Source organism: Dunckerocampus dactyliophorus, chromosome 12 (assembly GCF_027744805.1).
Source record: "Dunckerocampus dactyliophorus isolate RoL2022-P2 chromosome 12, RoL_Ddac_1.1, whole genome shotgun sequence".
Lineage (NCBI taxonomy): Eukaryota > Metazoa > Chordata > Actinopteri > Syngnathiformes > Syngnathidae > Dunckerocampus > Dunckerocampus dactyliophorus.
The window spans coordinates 27,199,478-27,224,074 of record NC_072830.1 but is presented as its reverse complement, the minus strand read 5'-3'; the positions used below and the strand labels follow the sequence as shown (position 1 = coordinate 27,224,074).

General features: G+C 42.7%; 2 protein-coding genes across 2 annotated transcripts in view; both read right to left on the bottom strand.

Annotated features, from left to right (window-relative positions):
• Positions 1–18,434, bottom strand: part of igsf11 (immunoglobulin superfamily member 11) — a 123,228-nt gene extending 104,794 nt beyond the window's left edge. Inside the window, exon 1 of the mRNA XM_054793396.1 lies at positions 17,911–18,434. Coding sequence (XP_054649371.1) covers positions 17,911–17,971 — 61 coding nt within the window. The 5' untranslated portion in view covers positions 17,972–18,434. The remainder of the gene's footprint in view (positions 1–17,910) is intronic.
• A 1,134-nt stretch (positions 18,435–19,568) lies between these two features.
• Positions 19,569–23,568, bottom strand: wu:fb18f06 (corepressor interacting with RBPJ 1). The gene is made up of 4 exons (XM_054794406.1): positions 23,462–23,568; positions 23,225–23,313; positions 22,811–22,999; positions 19,569–21,497 (listed from the first exon to the last, which is right to left on the bottom strand). The coding sequence occupies exons 1-4, from the start codon at positions 23,481–23,483 to the stop codon at positions 21,492–21,494; spliced, it is 306 nt and encodes a 101-aa protein (XP_054650381.1). The 5' UTR covers positions 23,484–23,568; the 3' UTR covers positions 19,569–21,491.
• Between the last annotated feature and the right edge of the window lie 1,029 nt (positions 23,569–24,597).

The following is a 24,597-nucleotide window of genomic DNA, read 5'->3' as shown; positions in this document are numbered from 1 at the left end:
CCAAAAAGTGGTGTAACATTTTAAAAAGAAAAATACCGCCAGAAATAACAGCTGTCACTTCAATTGAGCTCTCATGGGATGTCCACTGTTGTTTTTGATGTGCGTCACTGCAGGGATTTGAGCACGCACATGGAGCTCGCCAAGGGGCACTGACACTCATGTCCTGGTATGAATGTGGCATAAGGCTTAACTTTTGGTTAAAGTCCTTGTGCAACAACAACTTCCTTACCCCTGTGCAAATGAATGCGATAAATGATACTACAATGAATCTGCTATTCCGCAGCAAGGCGTGTCTTTAGAAACTCAAACAAGCATCCATACTTTCTGAATTTGTGTGAATGTAGAAATTGCAATGAAAATGGCACATGTTTGTGTGTGCAAAATGTGTTTTTCAATGCATTTGTGTATTTGTGCTTATGCCAGCTAACCTGCGCCCTGCCGCGCACCCCCCACTGGAAACAAAAGCAACAGTGTTACGGTGAAGTCTACTGTAACAGCACACAGATGGGATCCATCCTCTCATTCTCTCCAAGGGTGCCTGAGTGCACCGTTCTTCCTGTTAACACGCATCAGATTTAATAAGGACGAGCGGCGGACACTTTTCAGTCTCAGGTTGTGAAGGGTGTCAACGGTAGGTATGGGACGGTGGACACCGAAGAAGGAAGAGATGCGGGATTGTGCAGAAAGAAAGTCCCAGAGATCAAACGAGAGTGAAAGAGGGCACAGAGAGGACGGAGAAAGCTCGACAAATACAGACACCACGGGAAGTTAAATGACATTGTGGATCGACACAAAGACACCTCCCAGGGAGAGAATACACGGCCCATTAAGAAACTCATAATGAAAGTATGCTGAGCTGCCACCAGGAACTAATCCTCAAGTAGCACACTTGAAGAAGGGGGGGGGGGTCACACATAACACACGTCCCCCATTCCTGTAGCAAACGCTGATGTCGCTGCCCTTTTTTAATCATTATTTGAGTTCATGACAAGTTGGTTACATTGTTTTCATTGTTCCGTATGATTCCTCACCGCCACTGTTGACTTAGATAAGATAACCTAAATAACCTGCTGGATTAAAACTTTAATCTATAAATGACGAATATTATCGTCCGACATTGGCATACAAATAGGATGTTGGATCGAGGGGTGAAAAAATTCAAATTTTCGAGTGCCCTGGAGATTCTTTTCTGCCTTGAGGAATCACTTACGCTACCCGTGCAGAGGAAGAAGAAAGAAGCGTATGTTTAGCTGAAGGAGCAAGAAGACGGAAGAGGCGAGAGAAAACGACAAGGCGACAAAAGAAAAGGAAAGGAAAAGAAAAGGAATTATGCTGTTCATAAGCGGATCAGAGGTTTAAGACCACAGCCAAACCTAATCAAACCAAAATCTTGGTCATCAAAAATCTGAATTCAGTGTCATTTTGTATCAGGCATTCATTCACACTGTCATGATCTTTTGACGGCAAAGGCAAAACAGCGTTCTCTCTTTGAAATGCGGTCGGATTGTTGAGCTGCATAGGCAAGGCCTCTCGCAGCGCAACACTGCTGCTGGGGGTTGGATGAACTTGAAGCTTCTTCAAAGATCCTGAGCGTTATGGAACAAAAAAGTCACGTGCTCGACCAAAAAAAAATATTCAACAGCCTTGTGGATCTGATTGGCTGTCCGTCAAGACAAAGGATGATCCTCGGCCCGAATGAAGGTTACTGGTGCCGAGTGCAGTCCGATAGCCATCCGACAGCATCTGCGAGAGAAGGGTTTTAAGAACAACAAACATCTTTAAAGGTCTCGACTCCATGAGGGCACCAAGCATGGGACATTGAAAGGTGGAAGAAAGTTTTATTCTCTGATGAGAAAAAATGTAACCGTGACGGTCCTGATGGCTTCCAACGTTACTGCCATGACAAGGAGATCCCACCTGAGATGTTTTCCACACGGCACAGTGGAGGGGGCGCCATCATGATCTGGGGTGCTTTTTCTTTCAATGGAACAATGCAGCTACAGGTTGTGCAGGGGCGGCAAAACGGCAGCTGGCTATGTGGAGACGTTGCAGGGGGAAGCCCTCATGACTGAAGTCTGTGTGGCAGTGACTGGGTTTCTCAACAGGACAACGCTGCAGTTCACAACGCCCACCTGACAGGTGGAACTTCTTCCAGAGGAATAACGTCACTCTTTTGGACCATCCAGGATTTGATGAAGAGTTCCACATAGACGAGTTCGCAACTCAAGCGGGACCGACTTCAGCAGGTTCTATTGTAACACCAAACATCTTAACAATCGCATACAACCAATGGATGGATATCAATAAAAAATAAAATACACTTGATGTACTCAAAATTAGTGACACATACACAGTCCCATTTTAAGATCCAATATATACAACATGGGTGTGTTAACCAAATTCATCCTCATGTTGAATGTGTCCACCATTATTGCATTGTACTACAAAATAAAAGGCATTTGTGCAATTGTTTTGGACTCAGGGGTCCGTCCAGATACATTTCACTCAATCTTTTTGTCGCTTTAGTCATGAAATATAAAAGAAGTTCTGATGTTGAACCATTGGACTTTGCTTTTAAGCGTCTCTGCCAACCTGCGGCCTTCCACTCTGTAGTTCTTGGGGATGCAAAGATGCAATTGAACTTGAGAGAAGGAGAAAAGTCCCAATACAATGGTCTTTTTTTCAACATAGCAGTGAAAAAGCCTCAGGCATCCTGAAAGTAGGATTATATGACCCCCTTATTTGAAAGAACATGCCTTTTGTTGGGATCTGCATTTGTAACAGGAAGACAATTTCCATTTTATTCACCCGCCTTGACCACACTGTTTCAACACAGGCATTTATACCGTAAAAAAATGGATGAATGTTGCCATCCGTGCATTTTTCAATAAATGACCCTTTCTTCTCCCCTGCATGAACATATCGAACACTTCCGCGCAACTCAAATAATAGAGACGTCATCAAGATTCCCACTCGCTGGCTGTAAATTCTCCAGACAATGACCTGCTCGGTTCACAAATAGAATCAATTGGACCTAATGCGGATGTTGCACTGGGGAGATGACAGGTTTAATGCCTGCTAATGCCTGGTTTGAATGATTGGGGCTTCTGCAGCTCATGTCCAGATACATCGGGCTTTGCAGCTCTTTTCCAAAAGCAGCTTTCACTCGTGCATACAACAAGAATGCAACTCCTGCTGCTATGCAAATGAAGCTCAGGGAACATAAAATAATAATGTTTAACAAGGGTTGGGTTTTGTTTACATATTATCCAATACTGGTGCCGAATCAGTGCTTTTGAAACGGTGCCGGTGCTTCAAGTGCTCATGACACCAAAACATCTTAGTCATGTTATTTCCGCCGTGGAAAATAACATCAAAATGCATATTTCCTCTGTTAGATGTGTGCTCGAATGTTTAAATATTTATTTATTTTTAGAATTTCCGTCACTTCTTCCGTGTATGGAGGAGGCGGAGCAAGTGACGTCAGGTCTGGACAGTCCCACCCGGAACTTCTGCTCCACTACAACGCACTTCTCTGTTCATTTCTGTTGTATAAATATATTTATTTATATTATGCCCGCTCGTTGGGTGGAAGGTTTTCGCTGTAACACTCGAAGAGACTGAGTGAGCTTGTTCACAGACACCCTCCGCCTCGTCAGCAGCGACAGCATGCAACGATAAATCCAAATGGTCGTCTTTGATTGCAGCGTCACTACGAATCTTAGAATAATAATATGGGTTTTCATGCCAAATTGCTTGCGAAACATGTTAGTTTATCATGTTTAGCTCTGCGCAGTGTGCAGAGAGCAAGCTGGTAGCTGTCAGTGGCCATCACTGCCAGTAAAACATCTCGTCGTACTCACAACACAATATTAGTGAATGTTATCATTGTTGTAAATATGTCACTTCCTTTGCATGCGTTCATGGCTGCATTTGTTTGCTCCTGGTTGCCGGTGTCACCCAGAAGTGTTCTAGACCTGAATTGTTAGCAAACCATGGCTTGCTGACACTCGTCTTTCTGGCCTATCTTGCAGTTCACCTGTCAGTTTACAGCAAAAGTGGCTCAGCAAACCCAGGCTTTGTTATCAAGATGCAACTCGACAAAACCTGACATCCCCAATCAGACTTAACTGGTCCTGCGATGGTGGTCATCAACTTACTTTGTCAAGTCCGGGTTTCGGCTTTGTGCTAAGTGTGCGTTCAAATGAAAGGGGCGTTTGACGTCATATTATTCTACTTCCGCTGAAAGGTAAAGCGATCCCAGCCAGTCTTTTCCAAAAAATTAGTACGTTATTATTATGGAGCGCTATGACCAATAAAAGCAACACGGTCGCCGCCAATAGAGCAAGGAAGGACCGCTGACAGAATAATGCTGAGCAAGTTAACACTTCTTTTCATTTATCAGCGCTCAATATTGCACAACTTTGACATTTTAACACTTACCCATTTAAAAAATAAAAAAATTGGAGCACAAACGTATTTTTTAAAACCTTTGCAGTATGTCTTCTTGTTGTATCTGGAAGGAACCTCGTAGGTTCTGAATGAATGGTGAGGCCGTCTCCGAATTAGTTAAACAGTGAACCAGTGGCGCTTTCATAGCCGATTTTAAGCTGGAAGTCTGGACATATCCTGGTCCCGACCAGGTTATGAGTTCAGCCTAGGTTACCATGGTGATACAGCTGTTTTAAAAGAAAGCTACCTTCGCTGAAAACGCAAGTCCAGCTTTCAACTCAACACAGCTCGCTAACCCACTAAACTCGCTTCGCCGTGTACCCCCTAGATCTATTTTAGGAATGGGGGCTCATTCCAGGGCTAAATAAGCAGCGATCGCTGCTCTGTGGTCTTTTTTTCTGCAGTGTGCATAGAGCTGCCAGTGCCTCTTACTTGCAGTCAAAGAAATATACTGGTGGCCATTTCTTTGTGTGTTATCTCAAAGTTATCACAACACGATATCAGTGATATCATGTTATTGTGTTATTGTTGTTCATGTGTCACTTTCTTGTTCATGGCTGCATGTGTTTGAATCTGGTTCCTCAAACGTGTTCTGGTTGTGACTTCACAGCCAAGATGGTGTCGGTTCAGAAAACTCGCCGGGGGGGAGCGTGTCAAAATCGTGTCAAAATCACCACTTCATTTCGCTCCTATTTCATCGTTGTTTATTTATGTACGACAGCAGATGACAAAAATGTTTGATTAAGTGAGTTCTTTCATTTTGTTATTATCTTTTTTTGGCGTCGTGAGCACTTTAAACTAGTACTTTAAAGATGTAAATCATACATATTTTGTCCAAATACAATGACTTCTCATTTTTGTGGAATTTTGTCACATGCAACAGAATAGTAATCTAAATAAATCTTATTACTTACAAGACATTACTTGCACAATATCACCTTCAAGCACCTGTTGCAGGTGGCTGAGTCTGCATTCATTTAGCACCAAAGTGAGGCACCGACGGCTGCTTTATTTTCCAGTCCAGTTACCGTTTGCGTCGGCACCGGTGCCATTATGATACAGAGTTTGGGTAAGCTGTACAAAACCTTGTCTATATCTACGGAACCGCCGCTAGCACCAGAAACGGCCAATGACACACAGTGGAGGTCACATCGTTTCCCTGTTTGACAGACCAGTGAGCTCAGCCTTGGGGGTTCATCAAGTGCTGCCAGGTCATTTAGTCCTTGTATAGATCAATGAACAATCCATTTCAAATTAGTGATGCAGACTGCACTGATCCAGGGACTAGAGTTTAAAACACTCATATGTGGTCGCTGGTTACGCTCCGTGGTAATCGTTGACATGGTCGGAATGGTCGTCTCACAACCTGAAGGTTGCAGATTTGAACCTCAGTTTGAGCCTCGAGCAAGACACTGAAACTCCAGCTGCCGAGGAAATGAGGAGACATTGATAAAGTGCTTTGAGTGCTGTACCTTGAAGGTAGAAAAGCGCTATTCATTTACAGGGGAGGCGACAAAAAACTGCAATTGGCGTAAGTCATCGGCGACACGTAGCGAACCCTGCACACGGGCGGCGACGAGCGGCCGTGGCCAGCTCCACCAGCGAGCGACACGTTCACATCCAGAGCGAATTGTATGAGTCTCTCGCGGTTTTGATTGGCTGTCAGATGTGGAGGGAATTTGGGGGTATCAAAGTAGTTCAGAGGAGGAAGACCGTCTGGTGTTGATCGAGTACTCTTGCTAGTACCGGATCTTGCTGGTAATGAAGATAAACTTACATAAATAAGTTTTTTCTTTATATCGCTATTTTTTTTTAGAAATGTCAGATAGCCCCGGGAAATCTGACACGGCAAGTATTACTTTTACCTCCGTGTTTACCTGCGAGAGCGTACTGATTAGCATCCAGTCCTCTCACTGGTCCATCAATGAAACTCCTGCTGATTGGTCCTCGTCCGGGCGACAGCGTTGAGAAGTTCAACTTTCTGGGATCGTGTGTACGCTTGGCTGGTCTGTGACTCCTGATAATCACTCTATCGCGCACGTTCCATTGAAAATGAATGGAGGAGAGGCGAAGTCACCTCTCGTGTGTGGCGCCCACCCATTACCATACTATGATGTAACCACCAAACGTTGCAACACGAAGAACGCCTGTAATTTGCATAAAAAGACCATGCATTTACTTAAGCATGACTAACCTTAAAATTACTAATCAAGCAAACAATAAGAAGAACACATTCCACTTGTGAATTTCCTTAGCAGGCAGACGCTGCAGTGAAAGATCATAAAAAATTTGTAGTCCCAACACGTCTTTCCAGTGTATTCATTATTTTTTTTTCCAACCAACCCCAGTTTTGACCAATTTTTGACCAATTTCCAAGATTATTTAGCAATTTGTCCTCATACACAATAAACAATAGCCTCACACTGCCCAACAAACCACAAACACAATGTCATAGTTAGCATTGGGAACTGGGACTGGTGGATCTATCTGGGCTCAGTCAATACAATCCAGTGAGCCCTTGATCCTTTGGGATCCGCTGTAATTTACTTTCTGGAGGAATACGTGAACCGAGGGACACAATCTATCGGTTAGCACACACTTGTGGGATTAATGAGTGCACAGAAGCGTTTCCTTGGCCATTGATCTGAGCTCAAAGCTTACAATGATAAACACTGCAACTATACTTAGTCATTCCAGAGATCAACTGTCAGAAGCAGATTGAGAGCTGCAATCCAGCCTGCACATACGGATGTACAATAAATGGTCCAGCAGGGGTTTTGGCCCACTGTGAATGTGGAGGGTCGTTGCATCATATAGCCAGTAACTTTCATGGATTCATGCTGCAGGATGGTAAGCACGGAGCGTATGGTTAGAATAGCTGCTTCACAGCCGGGTGGTTCTGAGTTCAAACCTCGCCTCTCTCTATAGCGTTTGATTGCTTGTGAGGTACTTGATATCCTCCCATACTTCCATCACATGCATGCTGGATTCAGAATTGCCCATAGGTTTGAACGCGAGTGTTAGTGGTTCCCCATATGGCCACGTTCAAAGTACTACACATAAACCTGTACACTACCGCTTAATTGCCTTTTTCTTGCCATTTTTGTAGCATCAAATTACTGTCTCCGGTGCAATGCTGTTCAACTGATGTTCACGAGGGTATAGTGCCACAGTGAGCTCCCAACACTGTTTTTATGCAGACAGAGGAGGTAGTAAGTACTCCAAAAGTCGGAACACCCGAAGGAAGTAGTTGCACCAAATGCCAGGGCTTGATCAGCCTCCATTTCTGCAGAAAAGCTTTCGATTGTTGGCCCATTTTGTGGTCCCTGAAACAGGCCTTTTTGTATAGTTGTGAAATACACATTATTTTACAGTTTTGGGCAACCTTCCCTTTGTATCATTTCAAGCTATTCATTAGACTTGAATTTGAATAAATAACTGGAAAATTGGGGTGTTCAACAACTTTTGGCCGCTTGACCAACACTGACACATAACAGCTTCGATGGTGGTTCAGGTCTTTCTGTTAATGACAGCAGTCAGATCGATGCTGACGCGACATATTTTCGGACGCTGGTGGGAGTGTGTTCACCTGTGTGTGAGGGGTGGGGGGGTGGGGATGCATGATGTGTGATACAAATAGCAGACAAGAACAATTGCAGACGGGTGGCCTTTTAGAGACAGAAATGACAGGTAGAAGTTGAACTCTGCTCGAGCTCGAAACACAGAAAAGAACTTCCGATGCGCCGCTATTTCTGATATGTAAACCGTGTCTGGATCTTAACTACCGAAAACCAAATGGTCTATTTAGAGCAAGAGTACGGGTAACATTGAGGAATCCCCCCACAGGGAACTGCAAAGGAAAAGAGGCTTTGACAAAAACAGTTTTTCAACAAGTCCACCTTAACATTTTACGTGCCAAAATGTCCCCCGAGTTAGTGATGTAATGTTGAGGTCCCATCTGCAAAGATCCCGTCAAAGCTTCAGAACCACCAAGGTGTGAACGACATAAGGGAGATGGCTCTCAATATTTATGAGACCACAGCGTTCACGCGTGCACGCGCACGCTCAGCTGAGGAGTAACATCAATCCAAGATGAGATCTCATCTGAATGCAAAGCGTTCCTAGAAGATTGCAGAAATCATCTTCTTCAAACTTCAGCTTAGACGCGATGATGTCGCCGGCTGCCGTCTCGCCCCGCGTGCGTTTGTCGTCCAGCCAAGACTAACAAGCGGCTGCTGACTGAGCTTTCACAGATTTGTGGTACGGTTTAGACAGCAACAAGCCTGAATCGGTCTCAAAACAGATGGTCCAATTGTCTTAATACATGACCTAAAATGGGAGTTGCATTACAGGAGATCGTTAAAAAAAAACGCTAAATGCTCACGCCTTCCTCGTGTGACTCCGAACAAAAGGGATAACCATCTGAAAACCTCAAATGCCCAAACCTGAGTGACCACGTCAGATGTTTGCCCCAGATGCTTGGCCAACTGCCGAGCAGCCTTTGGGGCCTGGTTTCATGTGTGCTTTAGAGGCCGTGGGACTGGGCCACTGCCGAGCTCGCTCTCTTCCGAATATCTGCCATCATTTATTCATTCACGCTCCCAGGATGGCTGCTGCCACCGTCATCTGAGGGCCGCGTCGTCTGAAGTTTTCCACGCCTCTGTCGCTCAAAACATACGCAGGCACACACACGAACATGCACTTTGCGAACGGTCCCAGCGGTCTTTTAATTTTTTGAGAGGCTATTTTTAGTGAGAAAAATAATCGAGGTGGAAAGTTCCATCTGTCCGACACTCATGTTCCAGCTGCTCCTTTTTAGCAGCAGGCAGAAAGAGCAGTGGGGGAAAAAAATGCTGCTTATCAGATAAAACTGAAACAGAGAGGATTTATTTCTCACATGTATTCTGCTTAAGCAGGATTTACGGAGGGAGAGCCACCTTCTCCGTCGGATGGTTCGGAAAAATGTGCCAAGCATGCTCACCTGCAGTCACGGAGCCGTGGGAAGTTAAAGGAACGTGTGTGCCGCTCATTTGTCACTTCTCAAAGCGCTGGTTGTTTTGTTCCCGTGGTCTCTAATCAGTTTTGACTTTTAATTTTATTTTTCACTTGAATTTTTCACTTTTTCAATGACGGTTAAAGAATAAATACAGTGGAACCTCGGCTGGCGTCATTAATGTGTTCCAGAAGGTCCAACTCAAGCTGCAACGTACTCCAACCGTCATGTAAATCCAATTCATTTGTTCCCGACATCCAAAAATGTTAACACAAACACTTTTTTTTCTAGTTTTACAATTACAGTTTTACATGCAGAAAACAATTCAAAATGCAGATCAATGATGAAGAAAAGGGATGAATGGACATTTAACGTCACCGTTACCTTGATTGAAGACTTGATTGCTGACAAAGACGGCTATGAGGCAGCGAGATCCACACGGACGCCACCTCAGTGTTTTGCTGTCAGTTATTTCTTGAATTCAATCGTGTTTCTCACCTTAAAACGCAACTTTCTTTGGCTCCATTGTGGGTTGTTTTGCAACCGTGACCAATGAGAAAGGCAAAGGCTTGTGGCGTAACTGTGTTAGCGACGAACTACAGAGTCAACCTCTGCTGACGTCATTACGTGGGCAACAAAGCTGGCGGGCAATGACTTCCGGTTCCGCTTTCCATGCTAACAGCTTGCTAACAGGGACGTTTTAGTATAAAAAAACATTAATAACAGTTGGATTCACGCAGTATATAAAGCACATTGTGCGCTAACTGGGGTTTTCCGTACATCCACGTGAACCGAGGTTCCACTTTAAGGGTGGGTTCATACTACACTGGTTCCACAAAGACTGTATAGAACAATGTGGTATAGTTGTAGGAACCTAAACAAGCATTTTGATGCATAACGTCACCAAAGCAGTTCAATCACATGAAAAGTTTATCCCTATACTTTATACCTTTGGTCTGACAGATGCCACTGTAAGTTACGTAGGCGGTGCAATTCACAATCCATCAGTTGCTCCAGACCAGGTAACCAATTTACACATGGGAAGATGTACAAATGAACATTTAACTGCTGCGTTAACATCCTAGAAACAAAACGTTTTTAGGATACGGATGTCTGTGCCCTCAACACAACAAAATAGTATTCTAAGTAAAAACTACTGAGATGATGATGTGTCATTGCAAAGGTTATGAGGTTCACAATAAAAGAGCAAGTTCAGCTTGATGCCAGAATGCACTCCCTGAATGTCAAACGACCAACAGTTGTCTCTACCGTTTAAAGAGACGGACAGCGTTTACGGGATTTAGAACAGTAGTTGAAAAGTTTAGCAGCGCCACCACCTCTGCTTTATTGGTGTTGAATTGATTGAACTTCCATACTGGCTTGGGCCGCACCCTGGGGGGTTGTTCGGGGTGGAATGAAGGCATCAGGGGTACACACAGACCAGCTCTGTGCTGATACCGCCAGGGGGGTTCATTGTGACAGCAGCTGAACAAATCAGCTTATGAGCATAGAGCCGCCACTGTTTTTGTCTTTGAACGTCTGGAAACTTCCCTTGAGACAACAAAACAACAACACAACACATCTGTCGATCGAACTGATTGGAAAGAAAACTGAAAGAAAAGTGTTGGGGCACCGTTGGCTGAGGTAGGCGACGCACCAGAAACACGCTATCATTTACCATCGGATGAGCTTTTTTTGAATTCCCCTTTCTCTTTCAAATGCAGCGTTAGGAAAAAAATACCCATGATTCATATGAACAAAAAAAAGTAATAATTAGGGACGCACGATTTTTTCCGAAAACTTCCTGCTTCTTAGGATCGATACTGATAACCGATAACCCTTTTTATATTATTTTTGTATTTATTTATGTTTAACTGTAGTTGGTGCGGGGCCGCACGGTGGACGAGTGGTTAGCATCAGTCAGGAGATCGGAAAGACCTGGGTTCGAATCTCCGTTGGGCATCTCTGTGTGGAGTTAGCATGTTAGCGGCCCAGAAGTACAACCCGTGGCTCCAAGGGGTTTGCCAGCCAACAAAAGTCGCTATCTTCGATAATGGCAAAGGGCTGGTCGTCCAGCACCATCGTTTCCATGATGAACTCACAGATCACTTTAGCCCTCGGGCACACTTGTTTGCACTTTTCAAAAGCCGCGGCGATAGGAACAAGCCCCAGGCTCCGTGCGTCTTAGTGATTCAGCCGTTTCAGGTGGCTGATTAGGTTTGATGTGTTGAAGCATTTGTGGCATTTGCCTTCCTTTGAAAGAGTGACATGTCCTGATCGACGCCATGTTTGTATACAAGCGAGCTCAGGGAAGTTACGACAGGCCATTTGCAGCACGTCACAGAAAAGGAGTGCTCGATTTGCTCACGCTAACCCACCCATAGCACAGTACGGGCAATCTAGCCTCATTGGAGCATTTTTTAAATTTTTTTTTTAATCGATTGCCAGAGGTATTTTTAAATGTTATCGGATGTATCGGTATGACGTCATAATTCCTCATATCAGCCTGATAATTAACTGACATAAAAACATTTGCTTTAGGCTTTAAGAATGGCAAACTGGGGGTTGACGGAACATTACGTCAGGCAAACACACCCAAAATAGCACTGGGAAAGAACTCTCATGTAAATCCATTGCGGTGATGGTGGATGGTTCCGATTTGTGACCATTTTTTCCCATTTGAAACACAGGAAATAAAAAATAATCCAGAGTCAAGATGTCCAAATATGAATATGAACATGAATTTGACAAAGGTTTTTCCCGAAAATATTGATAAAATTACAGAATGTACAAAAACAGAGCCAATCAACTTTAGAGGTTCCATAGTAAAGATTAAAGGCAATTTAGTACATCAAAATTTTGAAGTGTCTCACTCTGTATTAGAAAGAAAAGTACATTTGGTAGAACACTGCCGTCCCCCCCAAACCCCCCCATGCAGAGTTGCAACTGACTTGAAATAAAGGTCGCAAAATAGCGCTAGAAACAATCCAGCCTCTGCTGACGTAACCAAACCATCAATCTGCTGACAAATTGTGGCATGCAAAGCGTTGAGGTCAGTACACGCTGCCACAACAAGCAACCGCAATCAATACGCTGCATTGGAATTTATTTATAGAAAGACTTGCGACTCCCCACTGAGACGCAAAAAACCACAGAAAGAGGAGAAACTGTCCCTCTGACGGTTTGTGTTCATTTTCACTCGGCCGCTTGCTTTCCAGCACGGGCAAGGCGGGCGGATGACGACTGGATACAGTGTAGCACTTTTAATCTGGACCGTTGGGTTCAACAATGGACTGTACCAATCTAGCAGTCTTGTGTCCGTGTGTGTGCGCGTCTGAAGCTGAGTGAAAGTGACGAGACACCATACGTCCTCTCAGTGCGCAGGACCACAGCTAAATAAGCGAGCAGCCAAGTGAAACACTTTGACAATCACAGCTAAATTCAATCTCACACCAGGCCTGTCACATCCAAATTGACGAGTCAGGTTGGTGAGGGGAGTGTGTGTCTTGTGTGTGTGTGTGTGTGTGCGTGTGTGCGTGTGTGCGTCTGTGTGTGTTTCTTTTGTTTCCTGACAGGGAGTTGGGACTTGGTCAGCCACTCTAAGGCAGCATTTTGCATAGCTTTCGTCCGGGAGGAAGAAATAACTTGCCTTTTAAAGCTTTCAATTAAAGTGCTATCCTTACAAATTTGTATTCTGTAGTCAGGGTTTCCCATAGGATTTTTTGAAGCTGTGGTGGTGGGCTGCTTGGGCCGCCGCTGTGTCGTGCTGCTGCTTCGTCTGCAGCGTTTTATTATTATTATTATTATGACAAATAATTTTTATGGCTTATTTATTAACTTATTTACTTTTCAACTTTTAACAAGCAGCAGAACATGAAACGAGAACGTTGCAAAACTGCTACCTTAACGGCAAAGTTGCTGAGAGCACTTAAAACTATTTGACACAAACCTAAATCCAATTTGATGCCTGTTTTAGAGTAATATGAACGCATGGGAAATGAACTGTTCAATAATACATTTCAAAATAAGTTCAAATGAGTTCAAAATAACACAATTAACAAAATAAAACAACAATTTAAATATTTTTGTTATAAAAATCTGTCCCGTATAAACACTATAAACTCAGAGTCCGGGGTTACGATAGTGCGGGTGTATCCAACTTGCAGCTTCCTTAAAGCTGCCTCGATAGAAAGAAAGGAGAGGTGAGCTATTTGTGTTTTATGTGACTGCCAACATTTAAATTGTAGTTTATTTACAAAGCACAGGTCCACTCAGTGGGCTCATTTGTCATCAAATGCAGGCGTCATGTTTGAATAGAACACTTAGAAAACACGAAGAGGTGAAGCAAATATTCTTTGGTCAACTCCTCAACATCAGCTGGTGACCGACTGTTAGCATCTGTTAGCATCGCTATCACCCCTGTGATGGCGTCACTATTTTAAATCTGGACACACTACGTGTTTTGAAGACAAGCCGTAAGTATTATGATGATAACAAGCTTGTCAAGTGACACTTCAAAAAAGTAAGTTAGCATGTACCCCATGAACGTGATAGCCACGTCTAGCTCGCCCGTGGGACACAAAAGGAGCTAGCAAGCTTCCGCCAGAGAGGCAGTGAGAGCCAGGCAAAATGTGTAAACAAAGAGCGATCACACACGCTGGCATCGACAGGCTTAGCCTGTGACAAGCTGTTGACAATCGACTCTACAATGTGAACGTCAACACAAGATGGGTCGCGTACTTTTATCTGGTCACACATGCGCAAACGCCGACAGGGAAGACAGGCGATTCGTGTGCATGTTTATCACAATTTTAAAAAATTTACATTTTTATGATATTTTAAATGGTTTTGAAAGTGCGGTCAATGTGTGCGTAAATAATAAGCTATATATGTATCTATATAGCATGTACGTATATATCCATTTATACTATATTACTTATTATTGCTTTCAGGTTAAAAAAAATCATTTTTAAAGTGTGGGGGCTTTTATTTTGTCGTGCCATGCACCATTGTCAATTGCATGTAGCGGAAACCCTGTATAGCTTAATAATAACAGATGATTGAGTCTTTGCAAATATGGAAGAGTCGAATACCCCTGAAATCCAATAATTCTGAGAATACTTTGACCAAGAGCGAGAAACAAGACTAAGAGAAAAAGAGGATTGCATTTGTTTTGGGGTTTGTTTGTTTTTTTGCACATTCAACGCCGTAGGTGTTCCAATACTTTTGCCCAGCATCTGCATGTTCTGTGTTGGGGTAGAGTGGTTTGAGTTTTCTGTGTTTGACAGTGTTTAACTTGTTTTCGTCATGATTAACAATGTTAAAAATGACATGTGTGGGGGCGCATCTGCAATATCAAAAAACGCATTTTACTGTTTTTACGTCTTAAAGTCAATAACGGTTACCAGGCATGGTCTTTGTAGTCTGTGTCCATTCGGAACGTTAAAATGTTACCTAAAATATTGCCTTCACAGTTAGCAAAGATTTAGAAGGAGCGGCAGATTGACTCGGGCACTGATTGTTGTCTTTTCAATGTTTCCTTTGGGAAATACAAACAAACCAGCTGACCAGTGTCCCCTCACAGATTGTTTCGACCTTACCACAGGGTTGGCCCAACTTTTAGGCCAAAAAATGTGTTCTTCATTTTATTGAACACAATAAACCACTCCAGTGTAGGTCAATATATGCTAAGATCCTGCATGTATTTCAATCATTCCTACGGCTAGCGTTCAAACATTCAATATTGCTACATTTTCTCTTGTCGATGTGGCCTTAATCCTCCATTTTATGGATAGAATATTCCCTGGGGACCAATAGGAATCGAGGTACGGGCCCCATATGGCTCCCAGGCCACACTTCCGACACCCCTGCCTTAGTGGTTCCACTGTATACATCATAAAGCTTATTAATGGGCCGCATAATAACTTCCAAATACCCAAAGAGTACAAAAGAAGTATTTTGAGGGTACTACCCCATTGAAAAGACGTATTTTTTGTCGTCTTGTGTGTATTGAATCATGACAATTAACTTTACGATGGATTATCGATAGTGCTGCAACTAATGATTATTAACTAATTAACTTCTTTGGTCGATTAATCTGAAGCTTGCGTTTTGGATTCATTGCGTAACGAACCAAACACAAACAGTTAGTGGCTGCAATCGTAGGATTAAAAAAACGATTAATCGAACACCATGATAGCTGCCGATTTATTGGAAATAACCCTGAGATTGACCAGTCCAGGCCGTGCACCGCCTCTCACCCAAAATCAGCTGGGATAGGCTCCAGCTTACCCCTGCGACCCTCGCGAGGACAGGCGATGGATCCATTCATTAATTGTTGCAGCTCTACTATACCATCCATCCATCCTTCCATCCATCCATCCTTCCATCCATCCATCTTCTGTGCCGCTTATCCTCAGTAAGGTCGCGGGAGCGCTGCTATGCTACACTACACGTTTATTTTTGTTAAACTACTACTGATTATTTGATTGACTTGAGCGACATGACAGCGCCACTGTTTGTCAGACCCCTAAAACAACATCCTGTTTACATTTATCTTGCACTAAAACCGTGTCACTGTTCATGCGCTATTGCTGTTTGTACCGATGATTCAATATATAGTAGATTATTTTCATTATGCCTAATTCACATATATTTACATTATTTAGTTGACTTACATTATTATGCATCATAATTAACATATATCTATATTACTTAGTTGATTTGCATTGCTATGCATTATAGTTTATATTCACGTTACTTAGTAGTTACTTGGGCACCATACCTAAGATATTCACGCACACACATCCTATGTTATATGCTGTGTTGTTCTCGTGAGCCTACAGTGTTCGGAGGAAGGACAACGTTGATAACAGGATGTCCCAGGCAAAACCCCCACCGGTTGAGTGCACACAGATGACAGTTTCACTCCAATGGACAAGCTTTATCCAGCATCTGGCGGACTTCAAAAGATCTCATCGCCAACCCCCTGCACGAGCTGATTGGTCCACGATCGCCAGACTTCCTGCATCCTACACAATCTCAAAATGTATAAAATTGCAGGGCAGGGAAAGAATGGGTGCCTTATTCCAGCTGCGCTGTAGTAAGACCCGCTTACTTGTAGGCATACGGGGACTGTTATAGGCCCGGACGTCTGTACTAGAAACTTTTTGTCAGGAATAAATCTCACTGGTTTATAGTCTTTGGTTTGGTTATTTAGACTCCCATATCCTCACATAGAATTCCACGCTTCAAAACGATGACATGAATTTGTAGTTTGTTTTTGTTTCACTCTATCACAGTATCAGTGAGAGCCCCACCGATTTATCGATCGGGCCTATTATGACGTATCACAGATGAATCGATATCGGTGAATATGTAACTGATATATTAACTTTTTTTCCTGTGTGTGGTTCCTGCTCCCTGCCCGAGTACCTGGCCCCCTATATGTATCAGACATCTGCTTTTTCAGCCCCCCCAACATCGGTATCGGCCCCAGAAATCCCATATCGGTCGAGCTCAAGTATCAATCTGCTATATCTAACTCACTACAGTGTCACGGTTACGTGTGCTTTACTATGAGAGCGGTACTTGACAGGTGACTGACAGCAAGTCAACATTCACTCATGCGCACGCTCACACGCACGCGTACACACACACACACACAAATGGCCCCTGTGCTGCCTTGGTCACCATGCTTGTCGTTATTCAGGAGGATTACCAACCGTCTGCCTTAGTTTCTAGTTGAAATACACAAACCCGCCCACATCATGTGTATCTGCAACAGTTGTGTGTGCTGCAGATGTAGAAAGAATAGATCAAAGTGTTGGAGATATATAGAGATGGTGCATTAGGGATCAAATGTACACAATCAGAAGTGCTTTGGCCTGCTGGGGAAAAGTCTTTTCAAATGAGTGCTTTAGTTGGGTGGAAATGTAGGGATTTAAGCGCCTGGTCTAAACATCAAGTATTAAGGAGGGATCAAATGCTTGTTGCATGTGCTCTCGGTGAGGAGCGATGGAGCGTCTGCAACTGTTTCATTCCACATTCGCCAGTTTTTGGGATGCACTTCATTTGTGCATAAAAACATGATTGCTGCTGATATTATTATTTACATTCTTTGGTATTTTTTTCAACACTCTTCCATCGTTCATTGCTGCATAAGCTGTCACGGTCTTGCAATACACAACCTCTGCTCTTTTAAATGTGCCACATCTGACTCATAATGTGCTCACTTCCTGTGGTCAATATGTACTCTTTTACCATTTTAATTGCAATTTTGCCATTTTTTAATGGTAAAATGTAGACACATGAATTATTGCAAGTGTTGCTCAGCAGCATGCATGGGGAAGGGGTAGGATTAAATCAGATCTGCTTCTACCGACTCCTTTTCGGCATTAGGATCATGTGACGTCCCTTAATGTAACTTGATAAGCAAACAAAGTAAGTTTCGTACGAAAACTCACCCTCCATGCAGAAAATGACCATCCAGGCTATCCATAGGTCCGAGTTATGAAATTTCACCATGGTTCCGAACTGTTCCGATCCGTGCCAGGCTCAGTTTCCACGGAGAGAACTCTTTCTTGTAATGGCATGTGACATGGAACAAGTCGGGGCTTTTTTTTGTTTACGCAGCGCACTCCAGACACTTTGTTGTCCCAAAACGAGGTAATACGTTCATGAGTGTGGCCCAAAAGCACCCCCAATTCATGTCCGGTTTGGTCCAACGTCTAACGCCCCACTCCGTCCTTTGATCAGCAGCTCTGCCCAAGTCGCCTGGCAAATGTTTGTGTCAGCCTGTCAAATGACGCACAGTTAGTAGAAAGCCCGAGTTGGAGCGGGTAGAAACTCTGCGCTGTGTCTGAATGTTGTCTCTAATTTGGAAACACGTCACAAAGTGACTCTTTTCCCCGCCGCCTCGGCAAGTGCCTCCAAGGGGTCCTTTGGCGCTCCATGATTCCTCGCTTGAGATGCAGCAGCTCAGCGGACCGGGGAGTAAAACGCACGTTGTATTAACCCAGCTTCCGGGTAGTGCATGTCAAAATAAAACATACATAGCTAACCAGATGAAGAAAACATTCCTTGATAGCTGGAGACATATGGCTTGGTATTGGGGGCAAAATGAGCTCATACTAAAGTAAAAGCCACTTTGATGCAATCTTTACATGAGGAAATGACGAGATTAGCAGCTATGAAATTATGGTCGTCGGCAAATAAATTGGCATCCTAACATGTTTCATCTGTTTCTGTTATTCTCACTTCCACCACCACCAACTTTACTCGCTTGGGTTTTGTACTTTGTTTAGCATTGCATCTTACTTCCTGTCACATTGCGAATGTTTCTGCGAGCTTGACCGTCCTGTGTAGCGGATAATTGCAAAGGATCTTGAACCAGCCTGTTGCTGGGAAACCGTTGACGCCATGTAAGGAAAAAGAAGCGTCCTCACGCCATCTTGCGGTATGTTTAGGGATCAACACCGCTTTGAAAACAAAGGAATTTCCATTGTGTATTTTCGTTGTGTACATACACGAGTTTCATTAAATTATGTGTACCTAATGTAGATATTTACTTGAACAATAATCATACCATTAGATGCTTTGCACTTTCATTATTTTTACTGTATATTTAGTGTAGCTGTAGTTTGTGGTGGTGTAGGACTACACTGTGGTGTTGAGTATTTTGTTTACCTTATAAAAAGAGATTATATTGACCTGTTTTTATTCGTCATTGTTCCCATATGGCAAACGAACAACGATAAAAGAAAGGAACGAAGTGTAAGTGATCAAACCCCAGCACATCAACTAGGATAAATAAAAGGGAATATTTGAAAGTCATTTGAAAAGTGTAAATACAGCATACAGAATCAACATGTGTTCAATTATTCAATATGTCCTTCAGCTATAGCCAATACAGTATATTGCTTTTCATGTGTTTTCATGATTTCAAACTGACTTCTTTATAATAATGCTACATTTGAGCCCATTAAATATACTAAATATGGACAGAGTTCACTGCATCAACAGGGGTGTCCAAACCTTTTCCACCAACGGCCGCATACAGAAAAAATGAAGAATGCCGGGGCCCACTTTGATACATTTTCTACACTTAAAGTGACTACACCCCTCACATTTCAGCAAATATTTTATTATATATTTCCATGGGACAGCACTGAAGAAATGAAACGTTGATACAATTTAAAGTAGTCTGTGCACAGCTTGAATAACTGTAAATTTACTGTCTCCTCAAAATAACAACACACAGCCATTAATGTCTAATGGAAAAAAAACCATGAGTGCACCCTTAAGTGAAAATGTCCAAATTGGCCCAATTAGCCATTTTATTAGCCGTCTCAGGTGTGAATGGGGAGCAGGCGCGTTAAATTTGGTGTTATCGCTCTAACACCGTCTAATGCTGGTCATTGGAAGTTCAACATGGCACTTCATGGCAAAGAACTCTCTGAGAATGTGAGAAAAGGAATTGTTGCCAGGGCTATTCAACTAAATTGTTCGGTGGGTCACATTTGCAGAAAGCTAAGGACATCTCCCTTCGCTGTAATTCTTATTTTTGTATTATGCTAATGCAAGACTCTGCCATATCGTACATTTTTTTAAGTCACAAAATGACTAATGTGCTGTAATGATAAATTAAAACAAAGGCAAGATGTTAAGGCTGGTTAAAGATTATATGACAGGAGTGCTCTGCAGATTTTAAAGGACCCACTGCAAAAACACAAGTCAAAGATTCTCTAGTTCACGGGTGATTTCCACCATGGGCCGCATACTTAAAAAAAAAAAAAAAAAAGAAATCAAAGGACGCGTAGGTCATTTTAATATTATTAATTTTGCTAAAAAGTTAAAAACCAATGTAATGTAAATTAGATAATAATTACTAATTTTTTTTGCTGTTTTGTTTAAAATGTGTCGCCGGCCAATTAAAAAAAAAACAGGTTAGGTGCCACAAAGGGTTGCACTCAAAATGGCAACAGCACTGCAATTATGTCAGCCTCCCTCTCAGCTCCTCTCGCTCCTTCTGGTGGACAGAGGCGGCATTGCAGCGCCATCCTTCCATTTTCTATGTTAAGTCCTCCAATGAAATGCTTTGCGCAGATGCAATGCATTATGGGAAAAAATTTAAATAGTTTTGTTTTTTATCCCATTTTTAAACTTGCATTGGTACATGTTTGTATACCTTTTGAGTGCTAAGTTGCTGTGTGATGAGTTTCGTGTTCTTTGTAAGATGACACCGTGAGTCAGGCTGACTGGGTTTTTTCTTAGCTCATGATTGGTTCCTATCAAAGAGCTGTCTGGTCCCCACAGACTCGTGTGTGCCACAATATGCAATTTTATGATGTGGTCGTGTGCAGCTTATAGACTGGTGCGGCTTATCCATCCATCCATTTTCTATACCGCTTCTCCTCATCGGGGTGGTGGGGGTATGCTGGAGCCTATCCCAGCTGCCAATAGGGCGACAGGCGGGGTACACCCTGGACTGGTCGTGAAGTGGCTTATATAAGTACAAATATATATTTTTCCTCTAAATGTGGTGGGTGCGGCTTAAATAGTAAATTACGTACTGTAATTCCCCTCTGACTATCACTCAAAACTAAAAATGATGACTATATCTTTGTAAATCAACCTGTGCAAGTGTGCCTAATATTGTGGCTGGTATATGTATATTATTACTGCTTCCTGGAGATGACCATAAGTGCAACTGAATGAATTAATGATTTTATTTAATTAATAAATTGTTTTATTTCATAAATCTTTGCGAAACCAAAAAATGCCAACATCTCTTTAGCTATGAATAAAAAGGGAGGAAGGAAACAGTGCCATCTTGTGGTGACAACACACCTTACCTACTGTATGCTGCTTGGAGTCACATCATTGACTGTTTCGAATGATTACATGTGTTCACGCCTCAACATAGCGTTACTGGCAACAGGATAAAAGGAAGGTTGCATCGACACGCACACGCACACACACACACACACACACACACACACACAGCCAAGTGCAGCAGATTAGCAGATTGGTCCCTCAGGAAGCATCAGTTCTGGAATGACAAAAAGGACAATGCTGTTACTCCAGGAAGAGGAGATGATTTATTAAAGAACATCTTAAGTGCCACAGCTCCTATATTTTATGAATGAATGGTTCTGGCAACCGCAGCGGCCCCAACAAGCCCCAAAATGACTTCCCCATTTGGAGCGGTTATGTTAAGTCAAGCCTTTCCAGGCCTCAGAGAAGAAGGTGCCTACTTTAGACCCGTGATTCCCGGCCACCAATTATCCAATTTCACTTCATTATTTACTACAAATAATGTGTTCATCTATCTAGTTGCCAACAATGTACAGTGACTGGCAAAACAATTAAATGCTCTTCCACTAGATGGCAGAAGGGACATAATTGCCTCACCTGGTGTCTGTGAAGAATGGTTCGTGGTTCTTTTAGAATTAGTACACTACAGGCAGATTCCGGCCAGTTTGATTTATCTCACAATAGGCACAATAATCCCTAATAAAAACACAGTTGCTGCAGTAACCCACGTCCAGCCAAAACTCAACTCTGAACCCCTGATGTCACTTCCTGTCCACCACTCACTCAGCTCCCCTAGGGAACAAATTTATATCAGCACACACAAGAATGTGTTTTATATGTCTTAAATGGCTTATGTGCTCCTATTATGTCTACTATATTGGATAATACGAGTGTAAAGGTGACTGTAGGGGTGCTAGTTCATATCTAGAGGGCTCTAATAATGTTAAAACCCATATTTACAGGGTTGTAAACAGGTTTTCTATGCTCTAACTATGAAATATTTTATTTATAAATAAGAAATCCTACTTCATGGAAATTCACTCATCAAAGTCGGGTCTGGAACCAATTAACCGCTGTAGTGATGACAACAGAGGTTCCACTGCACTGCACGTGCACGTGCATTGGCTCAATAAAGCTTGTATTAGACGACGTGACTTTGCTCTATGACCTTTGTCCTTTCTCTCACGCTCTGCTTTCGCTGACTCGTTCAGATGTTTGCGCTGCTCATGTAACATGTGACGACTAGTGAACGCAAGCAAAAACTGGCTACTGTGAGAAAAGGGTGCAGAAGTCAAATATGTCTGCAGATATACAGGTTTGTCATACTGTGACAAGAATGCTAATAGTGTCAAAGACAAAAGGAGGAGCGGGTGTGCCAGGCGAGGTTGAGTCTGGCACGGCTGGTAAAACCTGCTGCGAATGTACCATACATGCAGTGACCTTTGAAAGGAGGTGTGACAGGCATGTTGCACACACCGAGCAGCATTCTATCTGTGTTTCAAGAATCTAACAGAGAAATGTCTTGCAAATCTGCTACAACAAACCCACCTCATCACTGCTCGAGGAGGAGGAGGAGGAGGAGGAAGAGGAAGATGAGGAAGTGCCCGATTTATTTCCATCCTTGTGGTGCTTTTTCTTTTTTCCATCTTTTGGATGGTCGCCATGTTTGTCTTTGCTCCCAGATTTGTCTTTGCCGCCACATTTCTCCTTGCCATCACATTTGTCTTTGCTGTCAGCCTAAGAAAATATACACAAATGTGCATTTTAGTACATTTCTGACATGTTAGTTTCATTAAATATAATCAGTTCGCAGTTGCCATTTTTGTTCACTAAAGCACAGGTGAGGGCAGAAATTTAATCCAAATCGAGGAAGGTGCATCACTAAAGCAAACATGTACTTACTTATTGTGAAGCAGGTTATGTTATGTCCGATATAAATAAAGTTGAACTTGAATAAAGTACCTTCCTGCCTTCCTTTTTCTTACTCCAAGGCCAGCTAAATTCATCCTTGTTTGCCTCGGTCTTCGTCACCTCGTCCTCGCAGCCCAGGGCTATGTTTTCAAAAACAAAACACACAGCCTTTATAACATACCTTAACTCTAACGTTTACGAACCAGCGTCCGAGTCATAAAATATGGACGCAATATTACGTCACGAAGCTGCCCAATGGGACCCAAGTGTTGGTTTATGCAAACTTACCTGAAGTGAGATCGAAGGACATCCTGTCAGCGTGATCCAGCAAACAACGACGCAAACAGCAGAAAACTCCTCGGAAGAAATAACAGACACACAGACCGCACCTCACTCCACGTGACCTAACCTGACTACACCCCCAGCAGCTGCCGAGCGAAGGGCCTCGGGGTTGCATTCAAGTACAACCAGAATTACCGTAAATTCACAAGATCTGTCACAAAATTCAGGACATATAACGCCACAAATGTTGACTCTAAGCACTTGCTGGAGATTTAATACTTACTGCAGACTGTATTCAGGTTGTAGTTTGTTTTACGCCAATTCTTCAGAATGAGAACCACATGCTGAGGCCACTTACTCCTGTGCATTAAATATGGTCGGAGCGAGAGTGTTGTCAATTTATCGACGTTCAGAGCCGGTTCTTTTTGCTCGGCTCATTTAAAAGAGTTGGTTCTTTTTCTTTTTACCTAATTATGTGTATTTTGTGTACACTACCATATTATTTTATGCTATGTTATATTCGAAAATACAAAAACAAACACCCATCACAATAGACAAAATAGGTCAAACCTCTTCATGCAAATGTCTCACGAACGAATTGGCTCTAAGAGCACCACAGCGTGTTTAACCCGGACCCTGCTCAGTGTGGACACAGAAGGCCACACATCTTGACCAATGGCATTCGCCTTTAACAGAAAAAAAGACGAGCAAAAAACTAATCGGCTCCCAATTGGCTACCAAGGACGCGAACCGGCTCTTGTCGTTCATTTCAAAGAACCAGCTCTTAGAGCCGATTCGTTCACGACCAACACATCACGACCCTCCAACTCTTATTTAAAAAGAAATGAGCGTCTAAATCGAGCATGTTTTTATTCCCTTCAAGATAGTGATGTGTCGGTCGCAAACGAATCGGCTCTAAAGAGATGGCTCTTTGAAGTATTACATTGTCAGTACTCACTCAACAACTGTGTCTGTCAGCTGTTAACCTTTTCATCAGTTATTATATATTTATTATGTCTGTTAGATCATTTATTTCCAGTGACTATAAACCTTGAGTCCTATTGTACCACATTGTTATACTGCCTTATAATTTTCTTATGTATTTCAAATTTGGCATTACATTCACTGCAATTGGCATACAG

Excerpts from the sequence above, each read along its gene's own strand:
- wu:fb18f06 (XM_054794406.1), bottom strand. The coding sequence starts at position 23,483 with ATGTCCTTCGATCTCACTTCAG. Across the intron at positions 23,314-23,461 it reads GTCCTTCGATCTCACTTCAG|CCCTGGGCTGCGAGGACGAG; the intron begins GTAAGTTTGCAT and ends TTGAAAACATAG. Across the intron at positions 23,000-23,224 it reads AGAAAAAGGAAGGCAGGAAG|GCTGACAGCAAAGACAAATG; the intron begins GTACTTTATTCA and ends ATATTTTCTTAG.